The sequence below is a fragment of the Heloderma suspectum genome, chromosome 2, assembly GCF_057233095.1.
Source record: "Heloderma suspectum isolate Gila_16-S chromosome 2, 16-S_ref, whole genome shotgun sequence".
NCBI lineage: Eukaryota > Metazoa > Chordata > Lepidosauria > Squamata > Helodermatidae > Heloderma > Heloderma suspectum.
The window spans coordinates 360,445,224-360,471,884 of record NC_139459.1 but is presented as its reverse complement, the minus strand read 5'-3'; the positions used below and the strand labels follow the sequence as shown (position 1 = coordinate 360,471,884).

Sequence of the window (26,661 nt, the reverse complement as noted above, 5' to 3'; positions counted from 1 at the left end):
AGGAAATCAACCCTGACTGCTCATTGGAAGGACAGATACTGAAGCTGAAGCTCCAATATTTTGGCCACCTAATGCGAAGAGAAAACTCCCTGGAAAAGACCCTGATGCTGGGAAAGACTGAAGGCAAAAGGAGAAGGGGACGGCAGAGGATGAGATGGCTAGATAGCATCACGGATGCAATGAATATGAACTTGAGCACGCTCCGGGAGAAAGCGCAGGACAGGAAGGCCTGGCGTGCTATGGTCCATGGGGTCACGAAGAGTCGGACACGACTGAATGACTGAACAACAACAACGTTTTTGATTCTTTAAGGTGTCGCAAAACTCCTTGTTATGTCTCTCAATACAAAACCTTTTGAACAGACTGATTGCTGGCTGGGATTAGACACGCAGTAGCCACTTGAGATTCCTAGCCACCACCAAAGCTATTGCGTGGCAGGTTAGCCAGAAGAAGAAGGGCCCTACTCCTGCCACCCAGAATCAAAGCAACCCACACACTGCACAGGCAGATCTGTTTTCAGATATTTGCCTTTGCACCTTAGTATCCCTGAGCTCTGCAGGCCCTCACATCTATCCCCAGGTGAATCCCCTCACCTGTGGGATCTTGAAGATTCCCATGAAGGACGCAATCTCCCTTGAGGATTTGGAGTCCAGACCCCCAATAACAGAGAGCAGTTGATCATGCTTGTGACATTTATAATTCGGAAACATTTGGCCCCGTGTGGAGAGGAGAGACAGACTGTTCAAGTAGATCCATCTTGCAATGTTGCTGTGGTCACAGATGCGGAAGCCAAGAGTACAGTTGGGTAGGAGAACAGGATCCTTGTTGAGCTCCTTGATGGTGAACGCCAAGGCCAGGAGTTCCTGGTAGTACTTTTCTATCATCCTGCAGTGATGAGAGTGACATTGGGAGGTGGGTGAGGATCCCAAAAGAACTGCCAAGACGTGGAGGGTTAAAACGTCCATCTGGTTTAACCCGTTTCTACAGACACAAACCTTCTAGACCACAGACATCGACACAAAGGATTCACAGACAAATTCAAGTTTTTCTTTTGACTCAGAGGGACACCAATTATTGCTGGATGCATTTCACAGGAACACCTGAAAAGCCCTGCTGGATCAGAGATCTAATTCAGCTCATTTATAATTTTTTTTTTACCATATATTTTCATTATTGATGTTCCACCTTCCAGGATACAGATGTTTCCAAGGTGGCTTACACATAAAAGCAAAGCGCAAAAACAATATATATAAACAATTTGACAGGGTCCTTCCCACTGTGCAGCTCTATCAGGATTAAGAATAGCAAAGTGTTCTCAGTTCAACCAGCCTTCTCCATGAATTGCTTGAAGAACATAGTTTACTTAGAAGAACATCAGATGAGCTCTGTTGTATCAGACCAAGGTGGTTCCCTCTAATTCATCATACGTTTTCCAACTGTGGTCAACTTAGATGCTTCCTGGGTGCCCCACAAGATAGATATGAACATAGCAGCCATAATTTCTTCTTCTCCCTCCCTCTCAGCAGCTCCTGAATGATCAGTGGTAGAATGCCACCAACAGTGGAATCTCTATTTAGCTATCCTGTTTCCGAGCTGCCAGTAGGCCTGTCCTCCAGGAACTTGTCCGATTCTTTTACAAGCAAAGTTAACCCAGGATTCATCACTACATCTCCAGTAACTCTTTGTAGTGAAGCAAGATTTTACACATGTGATTCAGAACTACTGTGGAGAAGGACCATAGCTCAGTGGTCAAGGCAGCTTTAGTCCCTGGAATCTCCCAGTAGGACTGAGAAAGAGCCCTCTCTGGAACCCTAGAGAGCCACTGCCAGTCAGTGCAGGCAAGATTGACCCAAAGGTGCCAAAGCCCTGACATGGCATAGAACACCTTCCTACTTAAATCAGTCCTTCATTGAGAACTATGAGGACCAGAAACTTGTTTAGTCTTTAGAGGAAGGAATGTAGTTCAGTGACAGAGCACCTCAATCAAAAGCAGCTGGTCCCAGGATCCATGCCTGGCATATACAGGCCACCATGGGAGAGACCCCCAGTGTCACAACCTGGAGAGCAACTGCTACATACTGAGCTAGAGAAGATCTATAGGCTGACCCAGGATGAGGTTGCTTCCTTTCAGACTTTATTCGGAAACCATGAAAACCGAAATCTTAGGTAAAGGTCCCAAGGAGCACTTGCTTTGAACATGGAAAACCGCAGGGTCAATCCCTGAAAGCATTTCTAGGTAGGAGAGGAAGGAAAGCCGCTGCCACTCAGTGCAGGTGAGACTGAACGAGAGGGAACAAAGGTCTGACTTCCTGGACTTCCTTTTTTTACTAGCCCCCCAAGGTCCCGCAACTGGAGCCTGGTGCAAAAAAGACACACGAACATAGAATGAAAGTATTCTGAGCCCAAAAGTTTCTTTTCAGCGCCAGAATTAAAGGGAGCTCACAGTGCTTGGACACAAGACCCCACTCCTGCCTACCCCGAAGTTTCCTTCATTTCTGCAGCATAATTTAGGGCAGAAGGGAGTCCTTTGTTGCTGCTGTTATTACACAACTGGGAGTCAGCAATGCTTGCTGATCCACTGCAGATCACCCAGAGATCTATCAGTAGATCCAGACCTACCTTTCCTTTGATGAAATCAGCTCGGAGGGGCATTTCTTAATTGTTATCCAATTCTGTTGTTATCCAGTTAACCACCAAGAAATGGTGGTTCAGCTATTAAATAAGGATGGCAAAACGATAACAGATGACAAAGAAAAGGCAGAGGTGCTCAATTCCTACTTTGGCTCAGTCTTCTCCCAAAAGAGGGTCTATGACCCCCCTGGCAAAGGCGAAGTACAGGCTGAAGGGGCAGGATTGCAGCTTGAGATCGATAGGCATATGGTCAAGGAACACCTCATTACTTTGAATGAGTTCAAATCTCCAGGGCCAGATGAACTGCATCCTAGAGTAATAAAGGAACTGGCAGAAGAACTCTCAGAACCGCTGTCTATTCTCTTTGAGAAATCATGGAAGACGGGGGAAGTGCCAGATGACTGGAGGAGGGCTAACGTTGTCCCTATCTTCAAAAAGGGTAAAAAGGAGGAACCTGGGAACTACAGACCAGTCAGTCTGACATCAATCCCTGGGAAAATTCTGGAGCAGATGATAAAGCAATCCATCTGGAAGCACCTTGAAAACAATGCCGTGATTGCTCAAAGCCAACACGGATTTGTCAAGAACAAGTCCTGCCAGACAAATCTGATCTCATTTTTTGATCAAGTCACCTCCCTTGTAGACCGTGGGAATGCTGTTGACATCATATACCTCGACTTCAGCAAAGCTTTCGACAAAGTGCCCCATGATATCCTGATGAGCAAACTAGCTCAAAGTGGGCTAGATGAAACAACGATCCGGTGGATCCACAGTTGGCTACAGAATCGGACTCAAAGAGTGTTTATCAATGGGACCTTCTCAAGCTGGGGAGAGGTAACGAGTGGGGTACCGCAGGGCTCAGTCCTGGGCCCAGTGCTCTTCAACATTTGTATTAATGACTTGGACGAGGAGGTGCAGGGAATGCTGATCAGATTTGCAGATGACACAAAATTGGGCAGGATAGGTAATACTTTGGAAGACAGAAACAAAATTCAAAGTGATCTGGATAGACTGGAGCACTGGGCAGAAAACAACAGAATGACATTTAATCGGGGTAAATGCCAAGTTCTGCACCTAGGAAAAAGAAACCAGATGCACAGTCACAAGATGGGGTATACGTGGCTCAACCACACTATAAGCGAGAAGGAACTTGGAATTGTTGTCGATCACAAGCTGAATATGAGCCAACAATGTGATGTGGCTGCAAAAAAGGCCAATGCTCTTTTGGGCTGCATTAATAGAAGCATAGCTTCCAAATCCCGGGAAGTACTAGTTCCCCTCTACTCAGCACTGGTTAGGCCTCATCTGGAGTACTGTGTCCAGTTCTGGGCACCACACTTGAAGAAGGATGCAGGCAAACTGGAGAGGGTTCAGAGGAGGGCAACAAAGATGATCAGGGGACTGGAAACAAAGCCCTATGAAGAGAGACTGAAAGAACTGGGCATGTTTAGCCTTGAGAAGAGAAGACTGAGGGGAGATATGATAGCACTCTTCAAGTACTTGAAAGGTTGTCACAGAGAAGAAGGCCAGGATCTCTTCTTGATCATCCCAGAGTGCAGGACACGAATCATGGGCTCAAGTGACAGGAAGCCAGATTCCGGCTGAACATCAGGAAAAACTTCCTGACTGTTAGAGCAATACGACAATGGAACCAATTACTTGGGGAGGTGGTGGGCTCTCCCACACTGGAGGCCTTCAAGATGAGGCTGGACAGCCATCTGTCAGGGATGCTCTGACTTGGATTCCTGCATTGAGCAGGGGGTTGGACCCAACAGCCTGGTAGGCCCCTTCTAACCCTACTATTCTATGATTCTATGATTGTATGATTCTATGATTCTTAACATGAAACCACATTTCATCTTTTTTCAGCCTACCCTCCTTGTACTCAAGAGCCCCAGAGGGAGGTGAGTTATCCTCTTAGTGAGCAGGGATGTGGACATATGACAGCAAACTCTCCACAGGTCACTCCCATCCAGCTCAGTTCAGAGCAGGGCTTTGTAAAGCAAGCTCAAAATATGAATATAATTTATTCTAAACTCAGTTGCAAGCAGGCCAATCTGCAGTCACTTTACTGGGGGTGGACGAAGGTCCGAACTTTCCCCTCAATCTGCCAGTTAAGGCTCCAAATCCCAGCCTCCAAGTTCGCGTTCTCTGCCATGCACGCGCACACTCACACACGCCGCTTTCCACATGTCTTGCCTTGCAGCAGGGCTTGGCTCTTCGCTCCCCGGAAATCATAGCTCCCAGGGTTCCTGTGACCTTGCCACAGCACCACTGATTGCTCCAGAGGCGCAACGGGGAATTCTCCTCTTGCTCGGAATGGGCCTGCAGCTCAGCGTGGCAGGGGACATGCTTTGTTTGGAGAAGGTCCCAGGTTCGATCCCCGGCTTCTCTGCGTAGGCCAGGAAACACTCCTGCCTGAAACCTAGGAGAGCCGCTGCTGCCCGTCAGTGTCGACAGTACTGGGCTAGATGGACCAAGGCTCCAACTCAGTATGAGGCAGCTTCTTGTGTTCCTAGGAAGCCAGCAGAGACCCCTCAAGTCTCTGACTCTCCGCATGGGTTGAAGCCAAATCGTGATAAATTGTTTGCGTAGCCTATCACATCAAAAAACAGGGACACAAATGGCATAGTGGACGCCATCTGCAGCTGTAAACCTGGTCTATTAACCTGAATGCAGCAGTAAATGGCTGCATTTAGGCTAATCTTCCAGCTTTACGGCCACAAATGGCGCCCACTATGCCATTTGCGACCAGAGACTTACTTACAGAGATACGGCACGGCAATGGCTGGCGTCAGTATCGACATTCGCCAGGGATGCGGAGCAGGCTCCTCAGGATCAAGGCAGCGATGGATCCGGCCCAGACGGATTCTGCGGGGAGGTGAGTGCTCCGTTCCACCACGGGTCCCAGTGGGGCCGGATTCTTGGAAAACGGCCTCTTTGGGGTCTGTGGCAGAATTGTTCCCCATCCCTAGAAGGAGCCCACCAATATGAAAGCAAAGCAGGCAAATGTCTATCCCACCTCCCTCTTGTGGAAACTTACAAAGTAAGAGTGCGGAAGTTTGGTGGGGCTAAACTACGGAAGTCTGGTATCCTTGAATGAGAATAACAGCCAAGTGGGAAATTCCCACTGACAAGGAGGTCTCCCGGGCTGTGATAGTCTTGCAGTTCCTTCGGCCTGGTCAAGAGGCAGGGGGTGCCCAGCATCCCCTGGGTGGCCTGAGGCAGGAGCCAAAAGAGCAGCACCTCCAGCAGCCAAGTCATCACTGGCACAGAGAGAAACTCCCTCCTCAGTCAGTGACAAAGACAACCTGACAGAGAGCGGAGTTTACAGTCCCCAGCAGTGGAATTAAACCTTAGCAAGAAGTGATCAGCCCCCAAGTGAGCAGACACCACCCCAGCCCCACGTGGAAGGGCTCAGAGTGTCTTTATATTAAGCATGTTTTCTCCAGGTTGTCTTGGTTACTGACTAGCTGGATAGAAATACATGGGGGAATCCTCAAGAATTACTGTCATTTTCACAATTCCAGGGTAGGGAAATACACACAGCCCCAGAACGCTGAGCTCTCTTTGCACAGCAGAGGGAGGAGGGGAAAGTTTGTGCCACTCTTGGCTTCCCTGTGAGGCAGAAGGGCTCAGAGATTTAAGAACGTAAGAAGAGCCCTGCTGGATCAGGCCAAAGATCCATCCAGTCCAGCCTTCTGTTCACACAGTGGCCAACCTGCTGTCCACAGGAAACCCACAAGTGGGACATGAGTGCAACAGCACCCTGCCACCCATGCTCCCCAGCAACTGGTGTACAGAGGCCTACTGCCTCTGATACTGGAGGCAGTATCCCGTTGAGTGGTCATGTTTTGGCCTTGCTCCCATTTGAGGATTTCCTTTCCGCGGATTATGTTGATGGGGGGGGGAGGCACTCCGTCCCTCCCCCCCCGAAATCCTGGCTGGCCGGCTGTGCTCCACAGCGATTCTGCAGAGCCGCCGCCCAGCTCCGCCAGCAGCCGGACATCCGGCTGCTAGCTAGCAGGGACGCAAATGGCGGTGGCCGTAGCCGCCGCCATTTGCATCCCTGCAGTCAGCCGTGATAGGCTATGTAAATGTTTACGTAGCCTATCACGGCTGATTTAAAAAAAAACAAGCGCGTATGCAAATGGCAGCGGCCATGGCCGCCGCCATTTGCGTTCCTTATTTTGGCACGTCTTAGTCTATGTAAACATTTGCGTTCCCCTTATTTTTGCCGTCTTAGTCTACGTAAATGTTTACGTAGACTAAGACGTGCCAAAATAAGGAACGCAAATGGCGGTGGCCATGGCTGCCACCATTTGCGTACGCGCGTTTTTTGGGGTTTTTTTTAAGTCAGCCGTGATAGGCTATGTAAAGATTTACGTAGCCTATCACGGTGTTTATTAAAATCTAGCCATGATAGGCTACGTAAATCTTTATGTAGCCTATCATGTTTTTTGTTTTTTTTTTAACCTGGAAATGGCGGCAGTGGCAGCCGGTTGGAAGGCCGGGCGCCGCAGCCGCTGCTGCCAAACCGCCGCCAGAGCTGCCACCGGAGCCGCCACCACTCAGGTCGACTCAGCCCTCCATCCTTCCGAGGTTGGTAAAATGAGTACCCAGCTTGCTGGGGCACAGGCAGTCACGACTGGGGAAGGCAATGGCAAACCACCCTGCTACAGTTTGCCATGAAAATGTCAGCGAAAGCAGCATCCCTCTAGGCGTCAGCAATGACTCGGTGCTTGCACAGGAGGAACCAAGATGGAGTCTGGGCTTTTTCCAAAGTTTTTTTTTCACCCAGATTGATGGCTGGGGAGAAGGAAGAGGAGTTGGCTGTGGCAGAGTTCAATGATATTTGGAGTTACCAGCATATGCAAGTTCTGTGTATAAGATGAATGTTGTGTTCAAAAACAATAACTAACACACAGTACCCCATCCCCCGATACGTAACGTTCCTCCTCCCTTCGCTATCATAGTCTGTATATTAACCAACAATGAGGTGCCCTTTCCCAGCATGGTCTCTGCACTTGAATAGTAGGTGTAGATTGCTCAGATGACTTTCTTTCAGTAACTGCCGTAGGTGAGGAAGGAGTAGCGATGTCAGAGAATTCCGCCATGGATCTCGGTGAGGCCAAATGCCAGTGCATTCGGCCCCCTGAAATCGGTGGCGGAACGGCCTGCCACCCCCCCGCCCCCCCGTAGATCCCCCCTGGGACGAGACTTACCTGGGGCAGATCTTCCGGGCGGTGGCGGCTCCGGCGGCGGCTCCAGCAAAGGCTCCAGCGAAGGCTCCGGCGACGGCCAGTCTTCTGACCAGCTGCCGCCGCCACCACTTCCAGGCTTGTGAAGGGGGGAAAAAGAAAAAGACGTGATAGGCTATGTAAAGATTTACGTAGCCTATCATGGCTAGGTTTTTAAAAAAAAGGAAAAAAAGACGTGATAAGCTATGTAAATCTTTACGTAGCCTATCATGGTTGGGGGTGGGTTTAAAAAAAAAACGTGTACACAAATGGCGGCGGCTATGGCCGCCGCCATTTGCATTCCTTCTTTTTGGCCGTCTTAATCTACGTAAATATTTACGTAGACTATGACGGTAAAAATCAAGGGGAACATAAATAGCGTAGTGGGCGCTATTTGTGTCCCTTTTTCATTCACCATTTTAGCCTACATAAATCTTTACTTAGGCTAAAATGGGGAATCAAAAGGCTATTTGCGTTCCCCTTGATTTTCGCCGTCATAGTCTATGTAAATATTTACATAGATTAAGACAGTAAAAAAAAGGAACGCAAATGGCGGCGGCCGTAGGCGCCGCCATTTGCGTACGCGTTGTGGTTTTTTTGTTTTTTTACCCAGAACCCTCCGCGGCCGGAAATCTGCCGGCCGTTTGAAGATTCTGGGGGGGAGGAACGGAGCACCTCCCCCCCGGCCAGGATTCCGGGGCGAGTGACGGAACGCCTCCCCCTACCACCATCAACATAATCCTCGAAAGGTAAGTCACTTTTGTACATCCCTAGGAAGGAGTATTGCTCCCACAACTTAGTGGTTCTGGAATTTCAACCAGTGGTGAGAGAAACCAGTCCCAGATAGATCTTCAGCAGCTACCTCTGCAGATGACAACCCACTCTGGGGAGAACGCCTTCTCAGCTGTTCAACATGGCGATGCCACACTGACCCGCCTGCACACTGGACCTCACATGACACAGGTCCAGTGACCTCAGTGATAGAGGAAGGAACCCATCTCAGTCCAGCCCCATAGTTCCTAGCAAACACCTGATCTTGTGGGGCAAATGAATGGAGAGTAGGAGCTGAGAAGGCAGCATGCAGAGCTTGCTCCCCTTTGCTTTGCAAGTCTTCAGCTAAATCTGGGTGGAGACAGTCAAGGCAAGTTTTTAGATGCTGCCCATAAGTAACTCTGCAGGACTGACTCCTGTTGTTGCACAAGGAGTGACATGTCGAGCAACAAGAAACCTGGCAAGGTGTGTTGGCCAGTCTCCTCCCACAATGCACTTATTTTCGCCATAGTCTACGTAAATTTTTATGTAGACTACACGTACGCACTTTTTTTTCCCCAAAGTCAGCCATGATAGGCTACGTAAGAATTTACATAGCCTATCATGACTGACTGCAGGGACGCAAACGGAGGTGGCTATGGCCGCCGCCATTTGCGTCCCGGCCGGCCAGGGGGATTCGTGGCCGGAGGGACGGGGTGCCTCCCCCCTGGCCAGAATTTTGGCTGGAGGGATGGGGCGCCTCCCCCCCGGCCAGAATTTCGGCGGGGAGGAATGGAGCGCCTCCCCCCCACCGTGAAGCAAGCTGCGGGACCAGGTAAGTGACTTTCGTCCATCCCTATGGTTAACTGTCTTCCCAATAGTTTTCTTGCCATGTTTCTCTTTTTTTCTTACTTCCTCTTTTTTTACATTAGACATGATATACTGTATAATAAAATTCCTGTTTGTGTGTGTATAGATATGTATACATTCATATATAGATTTAGAAATGACAGTATCTAAAATATAGATAGCATAAAATTTATTAGTGATTTGTTATTATTATTACTTATCCTTTTTAATTTCCTTCCTTTTTATTATTATTACTATCATTATTGTGAGACTTTGATTAGTAATATTTTGGCTGGTTAAATTGTTAAGCTTTACTATTATATGTTAACTGAAGGGCAATATATGGTTATTGGAAATGAATTGTAGGCTTGCTCCCTTGCTGTAAGACTGATTATATGATAATGAAATGTAAGGTTGATTATCTATGCTGTACTGAATTGTAATATTGGCAATGTTATAGGTATAACTTTTAAGTAGAATGATATTTGAAGTTTGTGTGTAATGGAGTTTAAATTGAATCCTTTTAAGTAACTTTTTAATATTTTTTCTTGCTTGCTTTCTTCTTCCTTTTCCTTCTTTTTTGTTTTGTTTTTTCATTATTGCTGTGTCCTCCTAAGAATACTGTATTCTTGGAAACTGCAGATAATGACTAGATTGTTGGTACTGTTTATTTCATTTATAAAGATAAAAAATAGAATAAAAAGTATTTTTTTAAACCAGTTTTCTTGCCATGTTTCCTGGCTTGGTGGCCATGAAGGCCAGAACCACCATGACAGTTTTTGCCACCACAGAAGAAACAGCAACAGAGAAGATGATGCTGAAAGCAGTTTGTCGCAGAAGACAGGTGAACTTCGTGGGTTGACTGATGAACAGGAAGGAGCAGGAGAAGCAGAGCAGGAGAGAGATGAGGAAGATGTAGTTGAGGTCTCGGGTGTTGGCTTTGACTATTGGAGTGTCTTGGTGTTTAATGAAGATGGCCAGCACTAGGGATGTGATCAGAGAAAGGAAAAGTGTGAGAGAAGCTAAAATGAACCTCAGTGTCTCTTGACAGGAAAGGAAGTGGATCTCCTTGGGGATACACTGGTCTTGAAGTTGGTTCTTGTCTGCGTGTTGGTCTTCTGGGCATGGGTCACAGCAATCTGCATGTGGAATGAGCAATAAGTATTGCAACATTTCAGACATGACACAGATGTTCTTTCTTAGGGCTGGCAGTTCATGCCTCAAAGAAGATGATGTACATATCCATTCTTTAGCTTATTTTACACCTTGGATTATTTTTTGTTTAACATTCAGCAATCTTCAGTTGAAAGTCAGAAAGCTACAAAATACTCCGCTACCCCCATATGACAGCCCTCTGTACCAGACAACATCAATATTCTGCAAGGAATCAAATTCTGCATCTAGAAACGAAAACTGGGGAACTGTAAGAACTGAACCATGACCTTTCACTTGTAGTGATGAGCAAAAATGATTGAAAAATGATCCAATCCAAAATTGGATCCAGAATCTCATTAAAATCACCACCAATTATCAAATGATCATACGGAGTAGTAGGCAAGTGACTAAGGGTCTCATGAAACATAAAAGGTCATCTGTTCATTTTGTACTAAACAATGAACATTTAGTACAAAATGAAAACCGCATACACCTAAAACAATGTTTGCTGTACACTTTGTTTGAAGTGTATTGATCAGCTATAGGTAGTTAACTGCCAGCCAAAGGCTTCCTAAATACTGGAACTAGAGATTGAAAACACTCAGCAAAGGCCAAATCCATAACAGTTGACCCTGCTCAGCCTATTCCCATAACCCAATAATTCATAAATTACAATGATAAGATTTGCTTTCTAGCTTTTTAACCTTAGACTTCAAAATAAGATTAGATCTCTGAAAAGAAGACAATGCAGTTTCATTAGCTCCAATTTTATCTTCAGGCTGTGGAACTCTAGTTTCCAGAAATGCAGCCTCCCTATCTTTCTGGCAATACACTCCTGTGACATTTCTATAGAGGTGTTAATCATGCCCTCTCCCTCTGAGCAGAGCCCGGCCAGCTCCTTGGTATACACCTGAGCTGAGGGCAATGAAGCAAGAGGGGAGATGGCTAGAATGCAGGTGGAGGAAAACTTGTGCTGAGTCTGACCGAACACAGGTAAGAGCCCACTATCGAGCCTACTCTGTGGCGGTGAGGGTGGCAAAGAGACAGTTCTTTTCCACCAGCATTGCATCTTCTCAGTGTCGTCCAGTGGAGCTTTTCCGAGTGGTTCGCGGCCTGTTACATTCTGGGCCAGGGAGAGAGATGGTGGAACCCTCGGTAGCACGCTGTGACAAGTTTGCGCAGCACTTTGAGGATAAAGTCGCTCAGATTCACCATGAATTGGACACCACCATTAATGCAGTTCCATTGGTAGAGGCGTTCAGAGCACCATCTGGTCCAGTTTTATTGGATGAGTTTCAGTTACTGAGGCCTGAGGATGTGGACAAGGTGCTTGGCCAAGTCCGATCGACCACTTGTGTGCTTGACCCTTGCCCTTCATGGCTTATTAAATCAAACAAGGAGGGGATGTCCGGCTGGGTCCAGGAGGTTGTAAATTCCTCCTTAAGAGAGGGAGTGGTGCCTGCCGCTTTAAAAGAGGCAGTAATTAAACCACTCCTGAAAAAGCCTAGCCTGGACCCAGTGGATGTTAACAATTATAGGCCAGTGGCCAACATCCCTTCCTGGGCAAGGTGCTTGAGCGGGTGGTTGTAGGACAGCTCCAGGCACTCTTGAATGAAATGGATTATCTAGATCCATTTCAATCGGGCTTCAGGCCTGGTTTTGGAATGGAAACTGCCTTGGTCGCCCTGTGGGATGACCTCTGCCGGGAGAGGGACAGGGGGAGTGCGACCCTGTTGATTCTCCTGGACCTCTCAGCGGCTTTCGATACCATTGACCATGGTATCCTTCTGGATAGGTTGTCTGGGTTAGGAGTTGGAGGCACTGCACTACAGTGGTTCCGCTCCTGCTTGGATGGCCAATTCCAGAAGGTGGTGCTGGGGGATTATTGCTCTGTGCCATGGCAATTGTGCCATGGGGTTTCACAGGGCTCTATTTTATCCCCCATGCTGTTTAACATCTACATGAAACTGCTGGGGGAGGTTATCCGGAGGTGTGGGCTGAGGTGCCATCAATATGCAGATGACACCCAGCTCTACCTCTCTTTCTCATCAAACCCAGGTGAGGCAGTGGCTGTTCTGAATCAGTGCCTGGGCACGGTAATGGACTGGATGAGGGCTAATAAACTGAAACTCAATCCAGACAAGACGGAGGTACTGTTAGTGGGTGGTTCGTCTGCCCGGCTAGGTGATATTCAGCCCATTGTGGAGGGGGTTGCACTCCCCCTAAAGGATCAGGTTCGTAGTTTGGGGGTGCTCTTGGATCCAGAACTGTCACTTGAGGCACAGGTGAACTCAGTGGCACAGAGCACTTTTTATCAGCTTAGGCTGGTCTACCAACTACGCCCTTATCTGGACAGAGATATCCTAGCTACAGTTATCCATGCTCTGATAACTTCTCGTCTGGATTACTGCAATGCGTTATACATGGGGCTGCCTTTGAAAACAGTCCAGAAACTTCAGCTGGTCCATAATAGGGCAACAAGATTGTTAAAAGGGACTGGCCTGCAAGCTCATATTACGCCAGTACTTTTCCAGCTGCACTGGCTGCCAGTCCATTTCCGGGCCTGATTCAAAGTGCTGGTGTTAATATTCAAAGCCCTTAACGGCTTGGGGCCAGGTTACCTGAAGGAGGGGCAGATCCAAAAATCGAAAAGACATGGTATAAAAGGATCGAAAAGACATGGTATAAAAAGAAAAGGGATAGGGAGGGAGGAGGGAAAAAAACCAATTCCCCCCCTCCTAAAAAAAAGAAAAGAAAGAAAGATGTGGACTCCCTTTCCACATGAAATGTTCCACCTCTCCGTCTAAACTTTGCTGTTTTCTTAAGCAGGACTACCTCCATGCTGCCTGTCATTTTCAGAACACTGGTCCACAAGGAGCATGGGGGGAAGAGCATGTCCTATATTTGGATATCCTCAAAATGTAAAGTCTGCTCTTGCACAAAAATCCCAGCATGTATTCATCTGAAACCCGACAGAGTAGGTCCCCACAGAAGAGGAAACAATCCCTGGAAATATCATCCCATTCTGCCAAGAAATAAAAATGTCATTAACAGTGTCCGTAAACCCCAAACGCCCAAAATATAATCGGGCATAGCACACACACACAAAAATCAGAAAGCCTCAGATATACACATTTTCTAGGGATGTACGAAAGTCACTTACCTTTTCAATGGGTGACATTCACAGTGGGGGGGAGGCGCTCCATCCCTCCCCCCGAAATTCTCTCCAGCCGGCTCCACTCCGTGGCGATTCCGCGGAGCTGCTGGCCGGGGCCGCCCACAGCCGGACATCCAGCTGCTGGGCAGCCTGCACAGGGACACAAATGGCGGCTGCCGTAGCCGCCATTTGCATCCCTGTATTTTGCCGTGATAGGCCATGTAAATATTTACGTAGCCTATCACGGCAAAAACAAAACAGTGGACGCAAATGGCGGCGGCTACAGCGGCCATTTGCGTTCCCTTTTTTTTGGCCATGATAGGCTATGTAAATATTTACATAGCCTATTATGGCAAAAGAGATGAGCACAAATGGCATCCCTGCATTAGCCATGATAGGCTACGTAAGTATTTACGTAGCCTGTCATGGCTATAATGAAGAAGCAAAGGGTGGCTGTGGCTGCGGCCACCATTCACAAAGCAGCGCGAACGGCAGCAGGTAGGTGTCCTGTTTTGTGCACCTTTCGCGGGGTGGGGGGGCAGGGGGGCTTCATTCCGCCACGGATTTCAGGGGGCCAAATGCACTGGCATTCAGCCTTACCGAGATCCATGGCGGAATTCTCTGACATCCCTAACATTTTCACATTTGACTTTTTTACAGGGGAAAACTGTGCATTTTGTGTGTGCACTTAAAAATGTACACTGAAATGCGTACTTTCCTCAGTCAAAAGGAGTAGGGAAGTGCTCATGTTTTGGGAGTGGGAATAAGATCAACTGAGCTCTGAGGTGGAAATCAGAAAATCTGGATGAGCTCAAGCCTCACTGATTCTTCCAGCCATCTTAGAACCTAAGAACTCATGCCTGAGTTTTGTTTCTGGCAACTAAAATAAAGAGACAATATAATGAGAAAAGGAATATTAGAATTATTGCACTATTTTATTTATCTTATACAAGTCACAGTAATTGCAACATATTAAGCACATAGTTGCAGAATGAGACTTCAACTGCAATCCTATACCCACTTTCCTGGCAGTAAGCCACACGGAGCTCAGTGTGACTTACCTCTGAGTTGACATCGATAGTATTGCATTATTACATTCCTAATATTCAATAAAAGTTCCCTAATGTTGAAGGAAATGTTATGCTGTTGTTTCTTCTCTCAACTTAGTTACCTGTTGTTGTTTTTATCATAGCATACTCATGCATTTTACATTCCCATTTTGCAAATATGGGAGGAGCAACAATGGGGCACCTGAGAAACATGAGAGAGGTATCAGCATGTTTAGGGGGAAATCTCAGGTTTGTAGAAGAACCCTCATCATAAAATATAAAACTTTTACCACCCAAAAAGGCCCAATGAGAAGAACAGAGAATGCCCTATAGCCAGAGAATGTTGTGTCAATTGGCAGAGAAAAACAGGAAGCTGGTATGTCATGGGAGAGAGAAAAAAATGCTCTCCTTTCAGGCAAATCAATCTCCATACAAAATACACTATCACAGAAGAAGGCATGACTGACAGGTAGGAAACCTGAACCCTTAGGAGATGAACATAAAGTGCAACATTTTATTGCAGTGCCATGTGTCACATAAAACACTAATTCTTGATAGTGCATGGTCACCATTTTAAAACACTTCAGCCATTATAAGGTTTAGATGGGGAATATACTGCCATACAAACAAACTTTTTAAAGCCACTTCAAGTTGCCTGGGGAAGAGCAAATGGCTCTGCAATGGGCAAAGGCTCCAGTGTGGAACATACCTCATTGTTTAAAAAATAAGTTAGCACATTAAATTTTGAGTAATTCTATTGGTGTTCCTAACTAGATATACTTGACAGGAAACTAGACTAGCAAGTCATGGTCCAAAGCATTAATTTTTTTTCCTTAGAAGTTGATCCTTTGTATTGACATTGGGCCTCAGTATAATAATGTAGCATTTGGGGAGAAAGATGCAACCTAGGAGACCAGCACCAGAGGCCAAGATGGAGAAGACCTCCACAGCCACCATGGACTTCCCTTTGGTGCTCAGGTAAGTGGGCACGAAGGAGATCCAGACACTGCAAAACATCAGCATGCTGAAGGTGATAAACTTGGCTTCGTTGAAGCTGTCTGGCAATTTCCTAGCTAGGAAAGCCACTGCGAAGCTAACAATGGCCAGAAAACCCATGTAACCCAGGACAATGTAAAACATGGTGACCGAGCCTTCGTTACATTCCACTATGATCTCTCCAGATAGGGAATGGAAGTCCAAGTTTGGGAATGGGGGAGAGGTCACAAGCCAGACAGCACAGATCACACCTTGGATGAGGGGACAAACCAGGACAATGGAGTTTGTCAGCTGTCTCCCCAAGAGTTTTCTAGCCGTATTTCCTGGTTTGGTGGCCATGAAGGCCAGAACAACCATGACAGTTTTTGCCAGAATGGAAGAAACAGCAACAGAGAAGAAGATGCCAAACACAGCTTGTCGAAGAAGGCAGGTGACCTTCACGGGTTGGCCAATGAACAGGAAGGAGCAGAGGAAGCAAAGCAGGAGGGAGATGAGGAGGACGTAGGTGAGGTCTCGATTGTTGGCTTTGACAATTGGTGTGTCACGGCGTTTAATGAAGGTTGCCTGGACTAGAAATGTGATCAGAGAGAGGAAAAGAGCTAGAAAAACTAAAACAAACCCCAGTGTCTCTTGATAGAAAAGGAAGTGGATCTTCTTGGGGCGACACTGGTCTTGGTTCTTGTTTGGGTGTTGATCTTCTGGGCACGGGGCACAGTGATCTGCATCTGGAATGAGCAACAAATATTAAAGCATCTCAAACATTTATTTATTTATTTATTGCATTTATACCCCGCCTTTTTTCCTCTTGCAAGGAACCCAAGGAGGCTTACATTATCCTCCTCCCCTCCATTTTATCCTCACAACAACAACCCTGTGAGGTGGGTTGGGCTGAGAGTCTGTGACTGGCCCAAAGTCACCCAGTGAGCTTCCATGGCCGAGTGGGGACTAGAACCCGGATCTCCCGGCTCCTAGTCCAACACTCTTGCCACTACACCACACTGGCTCTCAACATGACACAGATGTTCTTTTTTAGGGGGGCAGTTCATATGTCGAAGATGATGTACATATACATTCTCTAGCTTATTTTACACCTTACTTAGATTTTTTTTTGTTTAAATGTCAGCAATCTTCATATGAAAGTCAGAAAGCTACAAAATACTCCCCAACCCCCATATGACAGCCCTCCGTACCAGACTCAACTTCAATATTCTGCAAGGAATCAAATTCTCCATCTAGAAATGAAAACTGGGGAACTGTGAGAACTGAACCACAATGAGCTGTAGTGATGAGCAGCAATGAATGAAGGATTTCAAATATTACACAGATATTGATTATGTGGTTGCTAGTTCAGCCAACAATGAACGAACAAACAAACAAGCAAAGAAATACCATTTACTTTGGAATATGAACTCAGAGTATGTATTGATAGAGAGAGTGGGAAACTGTGGTTACAGAAGCCAGTATCTCCCCCCCCCCCCCGGCATTGTGTTTTGGACTGGAGTGAGGGACTGTGAAAAGGAAGATGGACCACTTAGTGAAGTATTTCAAAGATGACACAGATGTTCTTTTTGAGGGACCCAGTTCAGCCCACAAAGTCAAAGATGGAGTTAGCATATCTGCATGTTATTGTGCACCCAAGAGTGCAACTGCCCTTTGATCACTCTCTCTTTCAGCTTCAACCACTTATATCTTAAGGAGAGAGTATGGAAAGGTGGAAACCGCTTTAAAAACAAAGAAACATGTCATCCCCCTGTACAAAGCTCATGTTCTGTATGCTGCAAGGGGGAGGGATACAAAATTGTGCTACAAGTAATTGAACAAAGATGTCCATTGTCTTCTGAATGAGGAAATAAATAAACAAGTACATATGTCATTTTATTCAGATTATGAATACCCTTCAATCAATGGGAGAAGAACATGTACATTTCAAAGATGCCCACAATTGATCATTTGCTGTTGTTATTGTTCAGTCATTCAGTCGTGTCCGACTCTTCGTGACCCCATGGACCATAGCATGCCAGGCCTTCCTGTCCTGCGCTCTCTCCCGGAGCACGCTCAAGTCCATATTCATTGCATCGGTGATGCTATCTAGCCATCTCATCCTCTGCCGTCCCCTTCTCCTTTTGCCTTCAGTCTTTCCCAGCATCAGGGTCTTTTCCAGAGAGTTTTCTCTTCGCATTAGGTGGCCAAAATATTGGAGCTTCAGCTTCAGTATCTGTCCTTCCAATGAGCACTCAGGGTTGATTTCCTTTAGGATGGACTGATTTGACCTCCTGATATGGATTTGAGCCGGAACAAGTTTTGACATGGAATTTGGAGAATTTGGGTGAGCTCATGTCTTGCTGGTTCACACATCCCAAATGTTCTTAGTCTTAACTCAAAACTGCCCCTAAAACCTTTGAGCCTGATGCCAAAACAACTGAGTTTGGAACTGTGGTGTTGGATCCAGATTGAGTCATATCTCGTTGATCAGACTCATTGAAAACAGTCAGACTAACATCAGTGAGACTTGCTAAACATGACTAATTAAAGTCTCAGCGATTTCAATGGGCCTCTGCTAAGTATGGCTAATCTCAATCCAACCCATGTTAAAAAAAAATGCAAGGGAAGGTGAGAAAGATGCATATGGAAGAAAGCCAACAGAAAGAGTCGTTGCTCATAAGTGTTAAAAATTTCCTGACTAGTTTTTATTGCTATTGTTGAGCATAATCATAATCAATTAGAACATTTCTTCAAAAAACTACGAAATCTTTGTAAACAAGTGGAACTCCGAAACTGGAAAACAAACGAACACTGAAACTGAGTGTCATCCATAGAGGAAACTGCGTCCTCTGCCCCTCATTCATGATCTGCACCTCTCCTGTCCCATTTGTGTCCCAGGTTGTTCCACACTTGAATATTTATTTATTTATTTATTTAATTTCTCAATCGCCCATCTGGCTGGTCACCCAGCCACTCTGGGCAATGTACAATACAACAGTTTAAAACAAAATTCTATATTAGAACATCGTATTTCTAAAAATACCCTAGCCCACCCCAAATGCCTGCCTGAACAACCACATTTTCAATGTGTGGTGGAAGTTCATTAAAGAGGGAGCATGGCAGAGTTCCCTAGGGAGGGAGTTCCACAGAGTGGGGCCCACCACAGAGAAGGCCCTCTCCCTCGTCCTCACCAGCCTAGCTGTCCTGGCTGATGGGACAGAGAGAAGGCCATCCGAGGCTGATCTTGTTGAGTGGCCTGTCTGGTGTTGCTGGAGGTGCTCCTTGAGATAGGCTGGGCTGGAGCCATATAGGCTTTTAAAGGTCAAAACCAACACCTTGAATTTGGCCCGGAAAACAGCTGGTAACCAGTGCAACATGGCAACTCTCAAATTTTCAGCTACCTGTCTCGTTAGAAAAGGTCCCTTCTGGACAACGGACACATTCATAGCAGCAAACTGGCTTTCCCTCTGGAATGTTTCTCCGGTGTCCTGGAAAGCAGCTCTCCACACATCTTGCAGAGGGCAGCTTCTGAAAAGGAAGGGAGAAATAGTTGAGGTTTTCCACACAACAGGTCTCAGAGTTACTCAACAGCATTTCCCATTTCATGGTGAGGAGAATCGCCCATTTGGAGACCCAAACCTATTCTGGAGATTTGCAAACATATCAGAAGAGGCTCATACAAAATACTGAGACAGATATAGGAGCACCGGAAGCTGCCTTATAACAAGTCCCTCTAGCTCAAGACGGTGTTCTCTGACTGGCAGCTGCTCTCCGGGGGTTCAGACAACGGTCTTTGCCAACTCTAGCTTGAGATCCGGCATTTTAAGCATGCACACCAGGTGCTCTGCCACTGACTAATGGCTCCATAAAAATAAAACAAGATTCCAGTCCTCATCTTCATTTATTTATTTAATGAATTACTTGGTTATTACCTGGTCACAGTCTTCCCCGCTATGGTGAGACGTACTGATCTCGGAAGCTAAGCAGGGTCAGCCCTGGTTAGTACTTGAATGGGAGACCGCCTGGGAATCAGGCCTCCTGCACTGAGCAGCAGGTTGGACTCGGCGGCCTTGTAGGCACCTTTCAACTCCATGATCCTATGACTCTATACTGGATTAAATTTATGATTTGCCAAGGCTCTCAGGCAGCAGCACACATAATAAAAGCAAACGCAATAAAACCAATTCTAACACATTACAAGGTTTATGAGAAGAAATGATAATTTTAAATACTATATAATGAAGAGACAAATCCCAAGCATCTAAAACATGAAAAAGGGTGCTTTTAAAGAATAGCATGAACTATATCCTTAAAAATTAAATAAGCAGCAGTTTAAAATTCTTTCCAAAGTTCTGGAAGAATAAAAAGGGACTTTGGTGTCAAATAGTTGACAAAGTCGGTGCCAGGAGGACTAAGCTAGACAGGATATCCCGCAAGGGGGGGGGACTACAGAAAAGGCCCCACTCATGCATAGCCACCATGGATCGCAGTATGTGAGAACACTTGGAGCAAGGCCTCAGATGATGATCTCAGAGCATGGGCAGGAAGATGAGTTCCTTTAGATACTGTGGCCCCAAGCCATAAAGGGCTTTTCAGATTAAGACCAATACCTTAAACTGGGCTCAGAAACCAACTAGCCAGAGTCTGTGAAAAAAGATAGTGAAGGTAGTACTAGACAGGCGTAATATGTTCCCAATGCCCAGTTCCAGTCAGTACCCCAGCTGACATATTTTTACTAACTGAAGTTCCTGAACCATCTGCAAGGGGAGACCCACATAGGACGTGTTGCAGTAGTCTACCCAGAAGGTTGCCTGATCACTGAAGCCTGGCCAGTAGTAGCTCCATCTTGCCTAGATTGACCTAAAGTTTATTGGAGCTTACCCAGTCCATTAAAGTCGCTAGACTGTGATTTTGAATAAAAGGCCAATTAAATAGGAACAAAGGAAGCGAGTGCCATATCAATTCCTAGCCCTAGCTGGATCAAACTTTTTGCATGCAACACCAGTGCTTTACCACAGGGCAGCAGCACTTCCCTGGACTCCACAGACCTCTGGAATAATCTAGAAAGACATCTTCTGTTCGCAAGGCATAGAGCTGCAACGTTCTTTATTTCTCCCATGACCCCAGGACATTCACTTCAATCCCACCTCTGTAGCCCACATGATCACTTCTGAGCGAATGCTGAAGTCTTGGCCTGGGGGAGCCCCTGGGTCTATCCATCCAACTTCCACAGGATCAAAAGACCCATTTGGGAAGAAGACCCAGTTCAGGATATCATATCTTTTGCCATTTCCCTTAAAAGAGACTTCATCTCCTACGCTGTTGTTAAACCGGACGTTCCTCAAGGAGGCAAGAACCTGAAATGAAAGAGACACTAAGCAAACGGGGTGACGGGTTGTGACTGTGAGTGGTGTCTGGTGTATTTATGTAAATAAATATTTATGTAGCCTATCATGGCTAAAGCGGGAATGCAAATGGCGTAGGGGATGCCATTTGCGTCCCTGCTTTAGCTATGATAGGCTACGTAAAAATATACGTGGCCTATCATGGGCTTGCATGGGGACGAAAATGGCATCCCCTACGCAGGACGCTATTTGTGTCTGCAGCAGCCTGGCAGCAGCTAGAGACCCCGCTGCAGGTTGGCCCAGCTGGCGGCTCCGTGGCCTGGCCGCGGAGCGGAGCCAGCCAGGCAGGATTCCGGGGGGGAGGAACGGATTGCCTTCCCCCCCCCTGTCGAGGATTCCGGGGGGAGGAACCTATCCCCCCACCTGCGGAACCTGGCGGAGCCAGGTAAGCGGGATTTCGTACACCCCTATCTCAGGTGGGTGGGTGGGAGCTTAGCTAGCTTCTACTTGCTAGAAGACACTCTCACATCTTTGGGTCGGGGCTGGAGAAGATTGGCTCATACCAGGAGGGAGACCAATATCTCTGACATTTTCAGCCAGCTTGCACGAAGGAGCATGGGGGGGGGGAGGTAGAGAGCTGCATGTAATTTGATTCTGCCAGTTGGTGGGGGGACAAATACTGTTTCATAGACAAGGACTGCATGTTTGGGGGGCTTCATTGATTCCTCCCTTATTAGTCATAGTTGTAAATACATAAGTAATACAGAACCATTATAATACTCTGCTATTCTTTACTGAGACCATGTCTGCACAACAACGGAAGGAGAAGTGAATGGAAGAGTACCAGATTTGTTTTTTAAAGGAATCAGCTTTGCTGCACCTTGGTCCATGAAGGGCTCCATGAGCCAGTAAACATCACTTCACAGAAAATACTTGGTGGTGGGGGTGAGGGCTGGCGTGAACATCATCTGACTGGCAAGGGCTGCTCAAGCAGTAAGAGAGGCTCCCCGCCGCCCACTCTCCCCTGAAAGTCCGGATGCACCGGCATTTCAGGAGCAAGCCTCATTGAGCACAGTGGGAGTTCGTTCCGAGTAGACGCACATATGCTTGTGCTGGGAAAGAGGTGGGGGAGGTGGGGGGAGGACACACACAAGGATGGGGAACCAGCCCCCTTTCTAAGCAAAGGATCTCTGTAATGAAGGTGTGAAATAGCTACTTCCCTAGGCAATGAACCAAGTCACGGAGAATCGCAGTTCTGATAAAGCGCTTTACCGGCTTCAGGGAATCGATGCTTTAAACTCTGTATTCAATTCTGGGGGATCTCTGTAAATTCTGATGTGTGCAAGCCTCACTGAGCACAGTGGGAGTTACGGCTGAGTAGACACTAACTGGGAAACACAGGGGACAGCAAACACCCCTTGACCAGGGTCCAGGCACACCCCTGGGTGGGGTAGCAGACCCGAGGTAAATGCAGGGGTTGGGGCACACAATGACTGTACCGTGGAGAACCCGACTTGGAATCGGACTTTAAGCAGTGTCAGGAAATCCGTTTTTTCCCCAGTAAGCTCTGGGGTGGCTGCTGGATGGCCACAACGTCATGTATGCCTAATGACCTCAACATACAGCCAGCTCAGAGTAAATAGCTGGTGGAGACACCCCCTGACTTTCTATTGCTTTTTAAGGGAAATCATGGCAGTAGAAGAATATCCTAAGGCAATCTTTCTTGGGATCTTTAGAATGGACGGATAGCTCTTTTCTAAGAGTCACTCTTTGCTTCCAGGGTCTGACCTTTAAAAACAACAACTCCAAGGCACTTTTTAGAACACTGCCAAATCTGGAGGAGGGTGTTACCTGCCATGGCTGGACCTTCAGAAGCTGCATGTCTTCCCCCGTCATGGTACGTGTGTATCCCAAGATGGACATGGCATGTAATGTGTGTGCCACGGAATAGATGGCATTGTAGATGATGTAGCTGCGACTGGTCAAACTCATTTCGAACTTGGGTCCTGACAGGTCCTCTAGCTTCTCCTTTCCGGTACACTTTCTATATCCACTTAGAAATGTTTGACGTGAGTTTGGAAACTGACAGTCAAATACGTTTTCCCACCAGTCACAAAGAAAGACGTCTCCTTGAGGTCGTAATGGGTCTAAAGCCTGGAGAAAAGGCCTGAATTCTGGCACATCCCTTCTGTGGAGTCTGAAGTGTAAAGCACCATGGAAAGGTTTTAGATATTGCCAGCCAAACTGGGACCCAGTTGCAGCAATTTCCCAGTGAGATGTCAAGATCCAAACCTTCCTTAATAGGCTGTTGGTCTTTTGGAGATAAATAAACAATGATATAACTTCTGCTTCCCCAAAAAGAATAATAACTAAGGATTTCAGCCAAGAACTAGGAATATACATATCCTTAAATTCTTTCCCCATCATTAGGACCCCGTCAGCAGGATCCAGCATTTTAGAGAAGACCATACAGATGTCATTCTGTTTGAGCAATGGTGTCAGTGTCTGGATGAAATTATCACCTCTTTCATCACTGCGGGAAACCAGCCCAATCCAGTTCCAGTGGAAATGCAGGAGCAGCTGGACTAAGCCCAGGTACTGAATATTTTCACTGGGATCAATCCGGTAAAAGGAAGGAAATACCCTTTTCTCGCTCTGACTATGTTCAAAGAAGCCATAACCAAGCTGAAAGAAGGAATTTCGAGAGGGGTAGTCCCGTTAGCCTGTTGCAGTAAAAACAATACATTTTCTGGCACTTTACTGACTCACAGCTTTTCTCTGGCATGAACATTCATGGACTCCTCCAGACAACTTCATCAGAAGCATGACATTTTATCCTGAGGGAAGTTTTTAAAAATCGATTCCTGAATGTAAACGGAAGTTCTATGGTGATTGCCCAAAAGTGAGGGCTGCCATGGAGGAGGTAAGCCTGACACACTTGTCTGAAACAAGAGCTATTTTGTATGGAAATGTGTCCCAAAACAATCCATACGGCATCTCTACACCTGCAATTTATCACACATTCATGATTGGCCACTTACGGAAGTTCGCAGGTCCATTACATGACATCCTAATCCTCCAGTGATTTTCCCATCATTTCCCCCACCTATCCCATGTTATCCCCAAAGGGAAAACACACAGTATTTTTTTCAGCCCACACAATGGGAGTGCCATGGCCTGCCTGCGTACTTCTCCCGTCGCGCAACAAAGCCCTGCCTCGTTTGGGGTTGTTGGGGGTGCGGTCCTGATGCCGGTGGCAGTGGCATCAGGGTGGTGGATGTGGCGGTATACTGACCTGTCAGCTTGCCACCATGCTGGCTTGCCACCGTACCGTGGCTAAATGCAATGCACCGACTTTTGCTCCCAACTCCGGCTGCTTACTCCACAACACAGAATGGCCACCATGCCTGCATTCCAGCAGTTCGCCGGACAGCCGGTGCCTGTGGGGGCAGGGGGCGGGCAGTTTGGGGGAGGTTGCTGTCCACCTGCATTACGCGTCAATCACGACAAAACCACCCGTAATATGCGAGGGGAGGGAAAGGGGCAGGAACCAGGGAGGACATTTCACAACACCCCCGCCGTGTGTAATGGCTTTGTGAGGAAAAGGAGCCACCCTGTGAAAATGTAGTAAAAAGGTAACCTAAAAGCCACTGTATGTGTCTTAAGCAGCACACAGTACTGTAAGAGCTGCGCATGCCTGGAATGAGCAGACTGTAACCCTCAGATAAGGTTGCTAGGCAAACCGCTGGCAACCAATCAACAGTGACACGCTGGCTGAGGAATGCAAGCTAAGCGATGAAACTGCAGCGCGGGGGTGCCCAGGGTCGACTCTGCTTTGAGCGTGAGCTCCTCTGTCCAACTGTTTGCAAACAATAAAATCGAGTTGGACCCAGCCTGAAGTTGACTCTCCTCTTTGGGGCAAATTGGACTCGCCTGCAGGGGGCGAAACTAGCATTTTGTGCAACAAAAAGGTAAGGAACAGAATATAACTAGATAGAAACCACTGTGTTTAGGATCCCGATCTAATCCCGCACTGAAACCGGATGGAGAAAGCCCCGGTACTGGCGCGGATTTCTGCCCCCATGTGATGAACCTGATTGGACCATACAGATGGAAGGGGCCATTTAACCCATTGAGTCCAACCCCTTGCTCGGTGCAGGAATCCAGTTTAAAGCATCCCTGACAGACGGCTGTCCAGTTCTGCAACGGAGAGCCCACCACCTCCCTAGGCAGTCAGATCCATTGTCTGACTGCTCTGACATTTGGGACGTTTTTCCTGATGTTCAACCAAAATCTGCCTTCCTGTAATTCAAGCCTGCAATCTTGGATGACACAGAAACGTTGTGGCCTTCTGTGTGACAAAGCTAAACAGACCCAGTTTCCCAAACCTTTCCCCACAGGACTTAGATTCTAGTTCCCTGATCATGTTCGTTGCCCTTCTCTGATCTCGTTCCAATTTGTCTGAATCCTTCACACAGTGTGATGTATAGAACTGGACACAGTATTCAAGGTGAGATCTCACCAGTGCAGAGAAGAGTGGAACTATTACTTCCCATGGTTTAGAAAATATGCTTCTTTTGATGCAACCTGAAATTGCATTTGCCTTTTTTGCAGCCACATCTTCCTTCGCTCAGCCTTCCTTATGGTCCAGCTCTCGCAGCCATAGGTTACCGCGGGGAATACCATTGCTTGAACTATGCGGACCTTTGTTGTCAATGTGATGTCTCTGCTCTTCACTATTTTATCAAGATTTGTCATTGCTCTCCTCCCAAGAAGTAAATGTTTTCTGATTTCCTGGCTGCAGTCAGCGTTTGCAGTAATCTTTGCTCCTAGAAAGACAAAGTCTGTCACTGCCTCCATGTTTTCTCCCTCTATTTGCCAGTTATCAATCAAGATGGTTGCCATAATCTTGGGGTTTTTGAGGTTGAACTGCAACCCAGCTTTTGCACTTTCTTCTTTCACCTTCATCATAAGGTTCCTCAGCTCCTCCTCGCTTTCAGCCATCAAAGTGGTATCATCTGCATAGCGGAGATTGTTAATGTTTCTTCCAGTGATTTTAACTCCAGCCTTGGCTTCATCAAGCCCAGAACATCGCATGATGTGTTCTGCATACAGGTTGAATAGGTAGGGTGAGAGTATACAACCCTGCCGTACTCCTTTCCCAATCTTAAACCAGTCCGTTGTTCCGTGGTCTGTTCTTACCGTTGCTACTTGGTCATTTACAGATTCCTCAGGAGGCAGACAAGATGATTTGGTATCCCCATACCACCAAGAACTTGCCACAATTTGTGATGATCCACACAGTCAAAGGCTTTAGAAGAGTCAATAAAACAGAAATAGAAGTTTTTCTGAAACTCCCTGGCTTTCTCCATTATCCAGCGGATATTGGCAATTTGGTCTCTAGTTCCTCTGCCTTTTCTAAACCCAGCTTGCACATCTGGCAATTCTCGTTCCATGAATTGCTGGAGTCGACCTTGCAAGTTCTTGAGCTTTACCTTACTAGCATG

The 26,661-nt window shown here is 46.8% G+C and overlaps 1 protein-coding gene across 1 annotated transcript; it reads right to left on the bottom strand.

Annotated features, from left to right (window-relative positions):
• Window positions 1-14,700: 14,700 nt before the first annotated feature.
• Window positions 14,701-24,596, bottom strand: LOC146355637 (vomeronasal type-2 receptor 26-like). Its single transcript, XM_084831044.1, has 4 exons — window positions 24,450-24,596; window positions 23,006-23,351; window positions 19,211-19,337; window positions 14,701-16,552 (listed from the first exon to the last, which is right to left on the bottom strand). Exons 2-4 carry the CDS (start codon window positions 23,144-23,146, stop codon window positions 15,651-15,653), a joined length of 1,170 nt encoding a protein of 389 aa, XP_084687170.1. The 5' UTR covers window positions 23,147-23,351; window positions 24,450-24,596; the 3' UTR covers window positions 14,701-15,650.
• Between the last annotated feature and the right edge of the window lie 2,065 nt (window positions 24,597-26,661).